The following is a 13,834-nucleotide window of genomic DNA, read 5'->3' as shown; positions in this document are numbered from 1 at the left end:
CAGCTGGATGTCTCTGGCACTTGTAAATTGAGGAACAGCTCTTTTATTCTTCTTGAGTATATAACAGAAAACCTAATATATGGCAAACAGTTGCTGGGTGTTCTTAGCCTTCCAAATAGTCATATCATGTTTATATGCTTTATAAATAATAAATGGCACTTTTTTCTTTTAAACATTAAGCAAGCATATTTTCAGTCAGCTGACAGATGACTCTGAATAGCATTTGAACATGTTTTCAAGGGAAACCTTCAAGCTGAGGAATGAGATGGAGATAAACTACTTTACAATATTAACATACAGAGGGCACCATGAAAAAGTTGCCTCCATCCACTTTATCAGCTTTTGTATTATGTGTGTTTGATAAATGGTTTCATATCAATGTGTTAAATAACATCATAAATATATGGTACAAATGTTTTAATCCCCAAAGGAAATCCACATATGTAAGCAAGCCTTTGCATTGTAAATAGCTTCCTATAGGCTTTGTTGTATGTATCTGGATTTGTATGATAACATATTGAAATAATTGGAAAACTCTTCTGGTGCAAAGAACAACAAACGTGAGCAGGGTGAACAATACAAGATTAGAGAGGAATCAGTGTAGTCTGTGAACCTGCCTCAAGACCACAAGCAATCCTTAAGTTCCCTTTTGTGGCTTTCTCCTGATCTCAGTTGCCAAAAATCAGTGGTACAATTTCCTTCCATTTGAGCTTGAAACTATACAACTATAATGTAAATTCTAATGTAGTTTTTAAAACAAATCCCCTTCACCCTAAACAGAACATGGAAAAAAAACTCAGAAAATCTGCCCCATCCACATGTGTGATATGTATCTTTGCCTACCCACTCAACAAAAGATTTCCCAGTCTGGCTCTAGGGGGCATAGTTTTTATGCACAAGTCATCTTAATGATTAGTTCTACAGATTACTTTTATTATATTTTTCTCTTACATGTGGTTCTTCACATGTTACCCTTATAAGTATTCTGTGAGGTAGGGTAAACTGAGAAAGAGTGTCTAATCCAGACTTCCTCACTGAGTTTCAGTGCAACTTGATCATAGTTTGGGGACTTGGGTGGGATGATGGATGGATGGATGGATTCCACGTTCTTGTTGCTGAGATATTTTGTGCTAGTTAAAATTTTCCCCAACACTACAAAATCTAAGCATAGCAAAGAAAGATAAATAACAATTAGCCATCTTTTTTTTGCGGAAGTGCCATCTGTGCAATGCTGGCAAATGGTGAGGGTTAACAAGAGCTGTTCATTTACCAACTTTGCATTCAGTGCAGAATTGGTACTGTTTGATAATGAATATACCCCCTCCCCTGTGTTTTGGCAATCATGATTCATTGTATTTATAATTTAGCGATCACAGTGTTCCTAAGCTCTGCTAATTGATGTTGCAGCTGCATTCCTAGATTATGCAAGAAGTATATTTCTAATTATTACAAAGTTTTATATTGTTTCTCCTATCCCAAGAGCATTGGCTCTAACCATTTAAAAGCTTGTTCAAGTGTGTCTCATGTAGTAAAATAACATATTAATGCTCTTGTAACACGGTCTCTTTTTATATAATACACAATAAACTTAGGTTTGTCATCACAAACAGTATTATGTGAGCTGACAGTCTGTTTATACATATATGGTATATGTTGTTCCTGTTTCTCTTTTTTTCCATTTCTTTTCTTTTTTGGTGTTCTTTACTTTTATTAATCTACCTTTGTATGGAATGATTTTACAAATGGCAGTGGATTTTTAAAAATTTTTATTAAGCTTAGCCTAAATTATACTGACTGTCCATTAAGAAGTTGAAGTTCTAAGACGGAAATGTGTGTGGAGTAGGTGGGAGGAATTATTTTATTGGCAAGCGTGTGTCAGTATGGTGGATTCCAGTGCTGCCACTGGTTCCCAGGAGGAGAACGCATTCCAGACGGATAAGAGGCTTCGCAGCCCCAACTCTGTTGCTGGGAAGGTTAAGAGGTTCAAGGTAGCTCTGCCCTAGAGCCCTTCTGAGTTATCTTCCCTTAGGTTAGTTGAGTAGCCTTAGTCTGGCAAGATTCTGTCTATAGGGTGAAAGCAATAAAGAACTAGAGTTGAAATACTGGCTCAGCATGGTTCTTGGCCTAGTTTCCTGACAGTCAGCCTCTCTTCAGTGTAAAATGCAAATGGGGACACATTTAAATGTTTAGGGGAGCTTAATTATCTATGAATCATTATTGCATATTACCATTCAGTCTGCAACAAAGAGCCATGACTGTTTCAAATTTCTCATCTGGACAGAATCCAAGGGTCCCTTTTTAACATGTTTCCGGCTTCTACTTCTGGTTCTCACATTATATTATTAATGTCTGACATGGGTTGCATGAACAATGTGAGTTCATTTGTTCCATATCCTCTTTCTCCCAGAGCTCATTGTATAAGTTTTTTCCACACTCCTACACCAGGATACATGGCCTACATGTAATATATGCACATGAACTAAGAGTTAAAATATGCATTACAGTTAATCATTTGCATACAGCTGATCCTTTAATTTTTCCTTCTATTATTATAATCTTGATATGGACTGGGAATTTTCTAACATATGAGAGTTAAAAGAAAAAGACAAATCCTCCCTTCTGTTGCTAACAAAGGTTCTATGAAATGTGAAACATTTCAGTGGCACTATAGGGCTACCATGTAACTATAGATAGTGACACTCTGCTGGCATTTGTAGATAAAACAAGAACATGCATCAACCACTGGTTCCTCCCTACTAGCATACCTAACATATCTAGAGAAGGTTCACCCAGAGATTGTTAACCTTGTCATAGGAGGCAAAGTATCTGATTTCTTCCTTCTTTGCTTACAAAAATTATTACAGTTCCACATAAATGCAGCTAAGAAATGCAATAGTACAGAAGCTGAAAGGAAGCCATTCATGTGCATAAGTGGGATCCCATAAACTGTTCCACATGAACACTGCAGTGCATGGAATGGGCTACATGGAATTATGTTTACAGTGCTCATTATATAATGGCTTTAAATTCAGCTTTACAGTGAAGAATATTTTAACATGAAGAAGGGCAAATCAGATCATATACTCTATGGTATTAGCAAAGACATCAGTAGAATATTTGAGGATTCTCCAGTTGAAGGGTGTTTGCACAGCAATGTCTCATTACCAGTGTTCACACTGACACAACATTAGACTTGTCAGTTCTGCTAGATGCATGTGCCATGCAAAGAGCAAAATAAAGTTATCTTTTAAACTTTAGTAGGAAATGCAGGCTAGGACTGTTCTAGCCTGCTGGGTTGTTTAATCAAAGAGATGCATGCATGCATCTTACAGAAGAGGCTTTTTTAAAGATTCTAAAATCTCATCAAATTTAGCAGAAAAAGAAGCATCTTGCTGACAGTGCATTGACAAAAATAGATCGTTGTTTTCCTTGTGTGAAGAAGAAATGCCCCTCCTTTTTTGCTGGGGTGGCATTTGTGCACATTTTACATTCAGGTGGATTAATGGATATTTTCTCTTTCATTTTGGGAAGCTGTTTTCACTTTACTGATACTTGGTCAACTTTTCTGTTCTCTTCTGATCACTGTGTAGAGAACGATCAGTTGCCCAGTAAATATATCCAACAAGGCTGTCTTTAACCTACAGCTCAATGCTGCCTCTTCCATTCTCCCCCACAAAAGCTAGGTATGCTTTTCTAGAATTAGTCTTTGTGTTGCAGTACAGACAAGATCTATCCCAGTTTTAGAGGCTTCTCTGCCTATCTGCTTTCACTACCACTTTGGACCCAGGAGATAGCATCTTCTACAACTCACTATCTACTAGAACAACCAGATCAGGGCTACAAAAATCCAGATAATCACAAGATGGCAATAAAGAGATAGTGTGTTTCTATGCTGCTATCAAGCAGATTTTTACAGCCCAGATTTAATAGCTCTTATATCATCCATACACAGGCTTCTGCCTCAATGATTAAACCAGCAGAGGGATCCACACAGGCTGAAAGGGAAGGGAGAAAATCTTCCATGGTTTTTCATTGTCCATACAGCACCCGCCTCCCATAACCTAAAGCAATTCCTGGTCTGCAAGTCTTATACAGCTCTCTAGCACCCTTTTGTAGCTTTCAACACAGCCATGGAATGGATGGCAACAACATTTCTTACAATATTTAAGAGTTTCATTTAGTGGTTTTAAAGGTTAAAATGGGTTGTCAGATGTTGCAGAAGCTTAAGACACTCATTCCATCCTTCAACTCTTCAAAAGGGTTGATTTTTACTAACAAAGCTCAAGACACCAAGGCCATCCTAAACAGACAGGAACTGTTCAAAAATGTGGCCCTACCGTTCATGATCTCATTAGTCATGCTCTCTGTAGTTACCAGAGCCCAGATCTTTTCAGGAAAAAAAAATGAGACCCCTGGCTGAAAAATGTTCTTCACCCCTATCCTGGATAAACTCCAAACATTGGATGAGATTTTTAAAGAGGACAAAGGTCTATAGTGGATTAAAATCAGAAACACTTTTTTTCTGATTGCCAGAAGAACCTTCCCTGAGAAGACTTTTATTGAAGGGATGTATCTCTTGGTGAAGTGAGAATAAAGTCTGAATCTAACTAATATCTCATTATGCTTATTGTACATTTGAATCCTTCTTTCTTTTGTGACAGGGGCCTCCTGGAGCAGCTGGGGCAGAAGGAAGGCAAGGTGAAAAGGGAGCAAAGGTAAATTTTAAGCTACCAGAAGAACACATTGTTTCTGCCCACCCACTCCCCCAGTGCATGCATCCATATGACTTACTCCCTGATGATATTCAAAAAGTCACTGAAAACTTGGCTTTTCCCCCAGGCCTTGAGGTAGGGTGGTGTTGAGCCCCCCCCCCCCCCCCCCGTTAAATTTTACTTTCTCTTCTTCTGGGTGCAAATGATTTTTATTCTTATTGTTTTACTGTTTCTTGCTTTTAGTGTTGTGAGCTGCCCAGAGTTTTATGGAGCTGGGCATTCAAAACTGAACAAATGAATGAATCATAAATAAAAAATAAAGGATGAATGACTGATTTGTCCCAAGGTGTTGAGGCTTTCATGACAAGATGAGGTAGTACCTATTAGGATTGTAAATGTTTCAGATTCAGTTCCAAAAAGGTGTTTTGGAACATGCAGAAGTAGAATGCAGCACTTGTCTGAAATTTGTTAAAGTGATCATGTCTTTTCTCAGAATCATGTGGTGACTGCAGACAGCAGCCACACAATCCTAGGAAAAGGTGCTGCTTTAAGGAGCTGCAGATAATGTTCTCTCATGCACTCCAAAGCACCTTTTTGGAATCAGATCCCAAGAGAGGTTAAGTCCTAGCAGCTATCAACTAAGAGGCTCATTATTCTACTAGGCTGTCTCTTGTTAATAGTCTGTTTATCTACATGGCAACATGTAACAGTTGTATCTTCACTGTAATTACCATTCTTTTTTTTACATTAAATTCTGTGCATTCCTGTTAACCAAAAATAAATGAATAGTAAGTTGATAAAAGAGTATTTTCAGTCCAAAATACTCTTGAGTTAGACATTTCAGAAGAAAAGGAAGGAGCATGGTCTGAAAGATGGAAAGCTGTAGGAACACCAGGATCTTGGTACAGGAAAAAAGATCATTGTGATTGGCAGCAAATGGTTTAGATTCATATTTTTCTTCTTTTGATCCATATACACAAAAAATGAGTTTTAAAGTAGGCTATGAACAATCTCTACTTTTCTTGTCTCTTGCTCTGAGTTTTATATAAAAAAGGATTAGTTGCTGTACTGGTTGCAGAATTCTCAACTTACTATTTCTTTAAATAAAATGATCAAACAGTATATGAGTATTCACACTGATGTTTATGTTGTAGGGTGAGCCTGGATCAGAGGGTGCTCCAGGAAAAACTGGCCCAGTTGGTGCTCAAGGTCCTGCAGGCAAACCTGGCCCAGAAGGACTTCGGGGTATTCCTGGCCCTGTGGTGAGTGCATCAACCATAATATTTTTCCTTTCTTGGTTCAGGTGTCCATAACATGTCCTTCCAAATTAAGCTGAATCTATGTCTTTCTGCAGGGAGAACAAGGTTTACCTGGAGCACCTGGTCAAGATGGGCCGCCAGGTCCCATGGTAAGTATTCTGTTTATGAAACTGTCTTAAAATATAGGCTAAATTGGTTTTTCTGCTAGACTTCATCTTTTTGTAGATATAGACCTTTAAAAGTTTGTCAGATTGAAATCAAGCTATGCCTCTCCAGTTGCTCCAGATATACCAACATATGGCAGAATGACATCACCGTACTGCATCATTGTTACTGGAAAGCTGTGAGCATGTATAACAAAGAACAGTATTCATGTCTCTTTTGGCATCTAGTATGGCTTGTTATCAAAGTCCTAGTCAATATATTTTAAGACTGAATATCTGCTACTTGTTCTTGAGTAGCACAAGTAGAAACTGGAGGCACAAAAAATCCATCCATATTATTTTGGAGTCATAGTGCCCCTAGTTCTTCATACACCTCTGATTTTAAACCAAATGTCAATTCAGAGTTATTACACATGTACCAGCTATATCTGTCTTCAGAAGTAACTTTGCAGACCTCCTTTGACAAGGATAAGAAAAGTAATGTTAATAATTAGACATCCATCCATTTATACACTTGATTCCTATCTAAACTTCATATGCTGCTGTAGTTGATAACCTCAGGTTATATCCAGTGGATTACATTTGTGAACAGAATGCAAAATCTTAGGTAAAGCAGGAACACTGAACATGCTGCAGGTGGATACTGTATTCTTCATCTCACCATTTCACTGTTTAAAAAAATTAATTATGCATTTGCCTGGAACTTTTGCATCTAATGGTACCTAGAAGAGGAAATGTAACAGTTTATAGTTGGAATTATCTGTGCATTCCTATCGTAGTTACTCAAAATGATTTCCCATTAAGTTCTTTTGGGCTTCACATGTAAGTACAAAGGATTACAACTTGAGATATTTCATTCCCTACCCTACAGTCAGCAGCCTTCTCATCACTTCAAGCAGCTGTTCAATGAATAATTAATAACATATTCCTATGCCTACTTACTCATAAGTGAGGCTTATCACTTGAATTAAGTGAGATTTAAGTTGCAGTCCTACACTTGCTTATATCAGATTTAGTTGCACTAATTCAGTTGCAGCCTGATATAAATTCTTAAATGGATACTTTATTTTGCTAAACATTTCCTGGAATAGGTTGGCATTATTCTGTACAACTAAAATAGTTAATATTCTTTCTGTACATTTGAAAATAACTGGTGATGCAGGACTTGAAAAATTAGCCTATAGTTTTCACCTGTTATTTATAGCTTTCACATACTATCTTCCATCTTCATCCTTCTTGTAATTGCCCTTCCAATAACATTGGTCTAGCTATTCTAAAATAAATATGTGCATTTTCTTTTTAACCATTGCAAAAGAAATAACTTCACACATTTCCTTCGTTCATCTCCAACATGGGAGTAGGTAATCTTTTTCTAAAACCTCATTCTCTCAGCTTGAAGCTGAGCAAGGTCTATATTCCAGCAATAAGCATGGCCAGAGTCTGAAATGGATTGAGTTATATATGTGTCTGTTATCTTTGTTTAGGTCACAGAGAGAAAAAACATTGCACTAGCTTTTTCTAACATATGCAGTATTTCCCTCTAAACATCATAGCTGCAGATAATATAGCTTTCTATTACTTTAATAATGGGGAAGCTTCCTGCTCTCAGACTAATAATTGAAAAGACTTCGCATGAAAGAAAAGGTAATTAGGAGAAATGACCAAAAACTAAATCAAAAGTTGTTAAGTTATAAACTTCTTATAGCTGTTTTTCTTGTAACCATGGAGCTCATTGGTGACTTTAAGCTGCCAGAGAAAATGTGGACATCAGTATAATGTAATTAATACACTAATTAATAAAATTCACTTGTAGCCAGATTGTGCTTCTGTACAGTTTTACAGTCTAAGGCCAATTGGAAAGCAGGTTGGACTGAAATAAAGTGACCTTCTTAATCCTGCTCAGTACCACAAAAAGAACAATAAATGTCACGTAAGGCAGGGTAAAAACCACAGCCAACATTAGCCTAATGAATTACTTGGATAAACTCCTTGTAACAGCATATTGATAAAGGTCATCTTTTGCCTTGTAGTGCACTGAATGACATTGGTCATTGAATGCTGTGAGATGTGATTACTTGTAGATCTTGATTCAGAAATTGCCACCATCTCTACTTAATGTTATTTTTCTTGATATCTGTAGGGTCCACCTGGCTTGCCTGGGCTGAAAGGGGATCCAGGTTCCAAAGGTGAAAAGGTATGTGGAAATGTATCTTCAGTATACAGCTCAAGCAGTAGCTATTCCATATATCATTGCCTGACAACATAATTATCACTTAGCTGGATACTATTCTTTCAGTTGTATTATTTGACCGCAAGTCATATCTTTTATATCTACTTATAGGGACATCCTGGATTGATTGGATTGATTGGACCTCCAGGAGAACAAGGAGAAAAGGGTGACAGGGGTCTGCCTGGTCCACAGGGATCCACAGGATCAAAAGGAGATTCAGTTAGTAAAAACTGCACACAGAAATGTTTTTCTTTACCTTTTAATTCTACAACTGCTTAAGCTGTCCCCAAACTAGTATCTTGTTACACAGCCTTTAGCATTAGTAAATTGGCTATTTTACAGTCATATCCACTGTCAGATAATTCTGGATTGGCTCCAGACATCCATCCATCCATCCATCCATCCATCTATCCATCCAACTATCTAACTATCTATCTATCAGATTTGTCACCCCCCATCTCCTCCCATCAGGGGGACTCTGGGCAGTTTACAACAATAATCAATAAAACAATAAATATGCAAAAATGTACAATATATAAAAATGCAATATTTAAAAACAGAAATAAGCAATAATTATAGATAAAAATGGAATCCAAATGGCAGATAATAACTCAGTCCTTGTATGCAACGAGTGCTCTAGGGCACTAGCCATCCCCAAACATGATGATGCCCCTCCCTGCCCCAGGCCAGGTCTTCAAATTCCTCCAGAAGGCCAGGAGTGATGGGGCTAACCTCACCTCCGGGGACAAGATGTTCCAAAGGGTGGGAGCTACTGCAGAGAAGGCTCGCCTCCTGGACCCCGCCAGATAGAATTCTCTTACTGACGGGATCCGCAACATACCCTGTCTGCACGATCGGGTGGGACAGGTTGATGTAGAGGGGAAGAGGCGGTCCCTCAGGTAGCCTGGCCCCATGCCATGTAGGGCTTTAAAGGTGATAACCAACACCTTGAATTGGACCCGGAAGCAAACTGGTACCCAATGCAGCTCGCAGAGCAAAGGTGTTACATGTGCCCTTCTAGGGGCACCAAAGATAGCCTGCGCTGCTGCATTCTGGACCAGCTGTAGCTTCCGGATACTCTTCAAGGGTAGTCCCATGTAGAGCGCATTGCAATAGTCTATATGGGAGATAACAAGGGCATGAGTGACCGTTCAAAGGGCTTCCCGATCCAGGAAAGGGTGTAACTGGTGCACAACACGAAGCTGCACAAAGGCTCTCCTGGCCACGGCTGCCGCCTGCTCTTCGGGCAGGAGCTGTGCATCCAGGAGGACCCCCAGATTACACATCAGGTCTGTCTGGGGCAGTGCAATCCCATCCAGAACCAAAGATGACAAAGTCCCAGATACGGAGGAGCCCTTAACCCACAGCCACTTTGTCTTACCAGGGTTCAGCTGAAGCCTGTTGTTCCCCATCCAGACCCCTACAGCCTCCAGGCACCAAGAGAGGGCAGTCACAGTATCACTTACCTCACCCAGGATGGAGATACATAATTGAGTATCATCAGCATATTGAGTATTGTCAGCATACCTCATCCCATGGTGACAGATGATCTCACCCAGTGGTTTCATGTAGATATTAAAAAGGAGCAGAGAACTGAACCCTGCAGCACCCCACACATGAGGGGTCAAGGGTGGGATCTCTCATCGCCTATCACCACCAATTGGGACCGGCCCTGGAGGGAGGAGATGAACCAGCGCAGAACCACGCCGCCCACCCCCAACTCCCTGAGCCGACCCAAAAGGATAGCATGGTTGATGGTATCAAAAGCCCCTGAGAGGTCAAGAAGAGCAAGGATGGATGCACTGCCACCATCCCGCTCCCACCAGATATCATCCATAAGTGCGACCAATGCTGTTTCTGTCCCATATCCAGGCCTAAAACCTGACTGAAAGGGGTCTAGATAATCCGTTCAATCCAGAACCCTCTGGAGCTGCAACGCCACCACTTTTTCAACCACTTTCCCCAAAAAGGGGAGGTGGGAGACTGGACAAAAATTATCCAGTACAGTAGGGTCCAGCAATGGTTTCTTGAGGAGGGGATGTACCAGTGCCTCCTTAAAGGCAGTTGGAAACACCCCCTCCCTCAAGGCATTAATACTCCAAATTAGTATCTTGTTACACAGCCTTTAGCATCAGTAAATTGGCTATTTTACAGTTATGTCCACTGTCAGATAATTCTGGATTGGCTCCAGACTTACCTTTGCATGAATGGAAGAGTCCCTGCCTATTTCAGAGTCTGAGTCCTCCAGAGCAGGTTTTCAGGAATTTAAGAGAGGGCCAAGGAGAAAAAAGTAATTGAAAAAATGGACTACTTCTCCATTCTTCAATAGGAGACTTTGCACACTTCAACAGATGGGAATGACCAGTGAAAAGATTTTTAGTAATAAATCTTCTGGATCAAACTAGGGAGTAAAAGAAACTTACAAGGAACAGACTTGCAAGATCCATCAAAACAGACTCTGCTACAACATAGGCACATTGTAATGGATAGCATCAAATCTGCTGTTTTTCTCAGATCAAAAACCTGCATGAAACTCCCTATTTTTTTCTGAAAAATGAATCCAAAAAAGAATGTGGTCCATTTCAAATAACCATTTTTTCTGTCTCCAACACTTCTCAATCTATTTAAAATGTGCCATAACTAATCTGGGCTGTTTTGACCATTTGCAGATCTGTTTAGACATTTAGATACCATAAGCATAGCCACTGGCCCTTTCTGGCCTATAGCTGAGCACCAAGACCTTCTAGCCAATCAGTGCTTCCTTGTTAAGTTTTCAGGGCACAATGTTCTTGTCCCACCCCAGCCCTAAAAAGCCATAGTTTCCCCTTCTCAAACAGAAAAGAAAATACACTGCAAACATGTCCTATCAAAAAAAAAAGAGCTTCCTTTAGAAACATCTACAAAGAATGACATCATGGAAATTTTCATTCAAAAACTGAGGGAGATCTATCAATAAAAAGCAAACAGTAAAACAGACTGAATTTTTACATATACATCTGCATATCCACATATCCAATCCATGGCCTTTGGTGAAAAACTGTGCTATATGTATTAAGCCAGGAACAGGCTGGTCTCCATCTTTAGACAGACCAATTGTTTATTAACAACAACAACACAAAAGTGGCTGTAGGAACTAGGGATGTGATTGCAGCCAAAGAAAAGACAGAAGGACAGGAGAAAACTTCAGGGACCAGAATGGAGGGGATGGTCTCATAGAAAACTGGCAGAACCAATTGGAGACACAATATTCAGTGGCACAGAATGTATCATTTCAGGCCACCAGCCCACTGTACATTAACAAGCCCTATATTGCCTGCATGTAGAATTTTGAGATAGGGTAAGGAAATCATCATTTCTATAGTGGAGCATCGAAATGGTGGGGTGTGCTTGTGGTAAGACAAGGAGGTTATATGGATAGTGTCCCTCTAGTTGTCACTGATAAACTAAATACTCATTTAATTTATGAATGTTCATTTATTAAGTTTATTATAAAATGCTATAGAAAAACAGAAAAGTTATAAAATCAACTGAAGATAACACCAACAAGGAGAAAAAGAAAAATATTTCCCAAATGCAAAATCAATATAGAGATGACTAATCCAGTGTATACAATGTTTGGAGATGTACTTTCAGTGAAATTAAAACATTAATAATTCCAGAAATCCCATAACACTTCAGCTGGTTTTAGTTTTATTCCAGTAAGTTATACATGGCTGAAAATGTTCTAGTAATTGAGAGCTGATTTTAACTCTACCAAAATTTGCTTAAGACTATTGTCTTACTCATCAGCATTACATTCCAAATCTAAATGTAATATTTTTCTTTATTTTTCCAGTTATTTGTCCTGTTTGTTCTAGTAACTGTCAATATAATTCCATTAGCTTCTCAGTATTATACACTAATGTGGCCCTTGACCCTGTAATTAGGTTTATGGATTAAAATTAAATCTCATTCTATATTATCTTTATAATAATTACATAAGAATATTCTTTTTTTTAATCTACATATGAATAATGTCTGTGCACTCAGGCTGGTATCTTCAGCAATCTCCTTTTCTTTCAAACTTTACTGAGCAGAAGTAAAATGGGAGTAAGAGTAAGATCTCTTCTCTTTCATATATCAATATTAATAGAAATACAGGACTGAAAATCTATTCCCCAATTTTAGAACTTTTCTTCCCCTGTGAAAGAACCTTAATTTTTTCTATGTAATTTTCATGGTGCTTTTGAAGTTCATATCATGGTGTTTTGATGTAGATTTTGTTGTAAACCGCCCAGAGTCCCTCCAGTGGGAGGAGATGGGCGGTGACAAATTTGATAGATAGATAGATAGATAGATAGATAGATAGATAGATAGATAGATAGATAGATAGATAATTGTGAGGTGATGAAGTTTAGAATTAGGTCATCTGTTACATTTCCCCATTACTTTGATATCTCTCTGAGTGCTCCTGCTTCTTCATCTGAAAAAGCACCATGGGAGGAGTTTCCCCACATTTGCATTTAATTGACGCATGGACATGCAAGGGAGGCTGCAGGCTGCTAGAGATATAATTTCATGTGTAAGACAGGGTACTCCCTTTCCTTCAGTACCTCATAACTGAGGTGAGAGTGAGAATATCACACTTTGCTCATGAGAATTCCAATGAAATGTTCTTCTCTTTTTGACAAAAATGAGCTAAAAGCATTTTTTTTCCCTTGTCAAAGGACAATAGTTTAAAAGATGGAGAAAATGTTTTCAGCAGTGCTGTTCTTAATACAAAAATCAGCAATGATTTTATGCATACTCTTTTTCTAGGGAATTTCTGGACCAGCCGGCCCACTTGGTCCTCCAGGCCCGCCTGGTTTACCTGTAAGTAGCTATACCCAGCTTACCTTATTTCAGTTCATTAGTTCTGATATCAGCAACTTTGCAACTATAATTTTGTGTAACTCTGGGTTACTTCTTCTGTAGGGTCCTCAAGGCCCCAAAGGTTCTAAAGGTTCAACAGTAAGTACCTTCAGACTGGTTCCCCCTCTCCCCCGTATAACTGGCTATTCCTTTTTTCAATTTATGAGGTTTTTTTAAATTGTACTATTGTGCTCCTTCATAGGGTCCTGGTGGCCAGAAGGGTGATACTGGTTTGGCTGGACCCCCTGGGCCTCCTGTAAGTAAGACTCCTTTTTACTTAATCAATATCGAATACACTATTTTAGATGTTGAGTGCAAGCCATATCCTTTAAACATGAGTGGGAGATTAGCATCTGACTTTAACAGTGTGTGGTTGTCCCCTGATAATCTACAAGGAAAGCTAAAGCAGGAACTTTTTAAAGAAAGCCAACAACGCTATGGATATTTTTGATTATGTACAATAATATCAGGGCCGGATGAAGGCCAACTGATGCCCTAAGCACAGCCCAGCAATGGTGCTGCGCTGTAGCTAACCCGTTTAAGACTGAAACCTTTATTGTACAACAAATACTTGGATGC

At 38.9% G+C, this 13,834-nt stretch overlaps 1 protein-coding gene across 1 annotated transcript in view; it reads left to right on the top strand.

Annotated features, from left to right (window-relative positions):
* The window catches only part of COL11A1 (collagen type XI alpha 1 chain), a 256,753-nt gene that overhangs the window by 226,467 nt on the left and 16,452 nt on the right, over window positions 1-13,834 (top strand). The window contains exons 54-61 of the mRNA XM_063299875.1: window positions 4,662-4,715; window positions 5,867-5,974; window positions 6,067-6,120; window positions 8,276-8,329; window positions 8,477-8,584; window positions 13,163-13,216; window positions 13,319-13,354; window positions 13,458-13,511. Coding sequence (XP_063155945.1) covers window positions 4,662-4,715; window positions 5,867-5,974; window positions 6,067-6,120; window positions 8,276-8,329; window positions 8,477-8,584; window positions 13,163-13,216; window positions 13,319-13,354; window positions 13,458-13,511 — 522 coding nt within the window. The remainder of the gene's footprint in view (window positions 1-4,661; window positions 4,716-5,866; window positions 5,975-6,066; window positions 6,121-8,275; window positions 8,330-8,476; window positions 8,585-13,162; window positions 13,217-13,318; window positions 13,355-13,457; window positions 13,512-13,834) is intronic.

This window comes from Candoia aspera, chromosome 3 (genome assembly GCF_035149785.1).
Source record: "Candoia aspera isolate rCanAsp1 chromosome 3, rCanAsp1.hap2, whole genome shotgun sequence".
Taxonomy (NCBI): domain Eukaryota; kingdom Metazoa; phylum Chordata; class Lepidosauria; order Squamata; family Boidae; genus Candoia; species Candoia aspera.
This window is presented reverse-complemented; position numbering and strand designations above follow the sequence as displayed.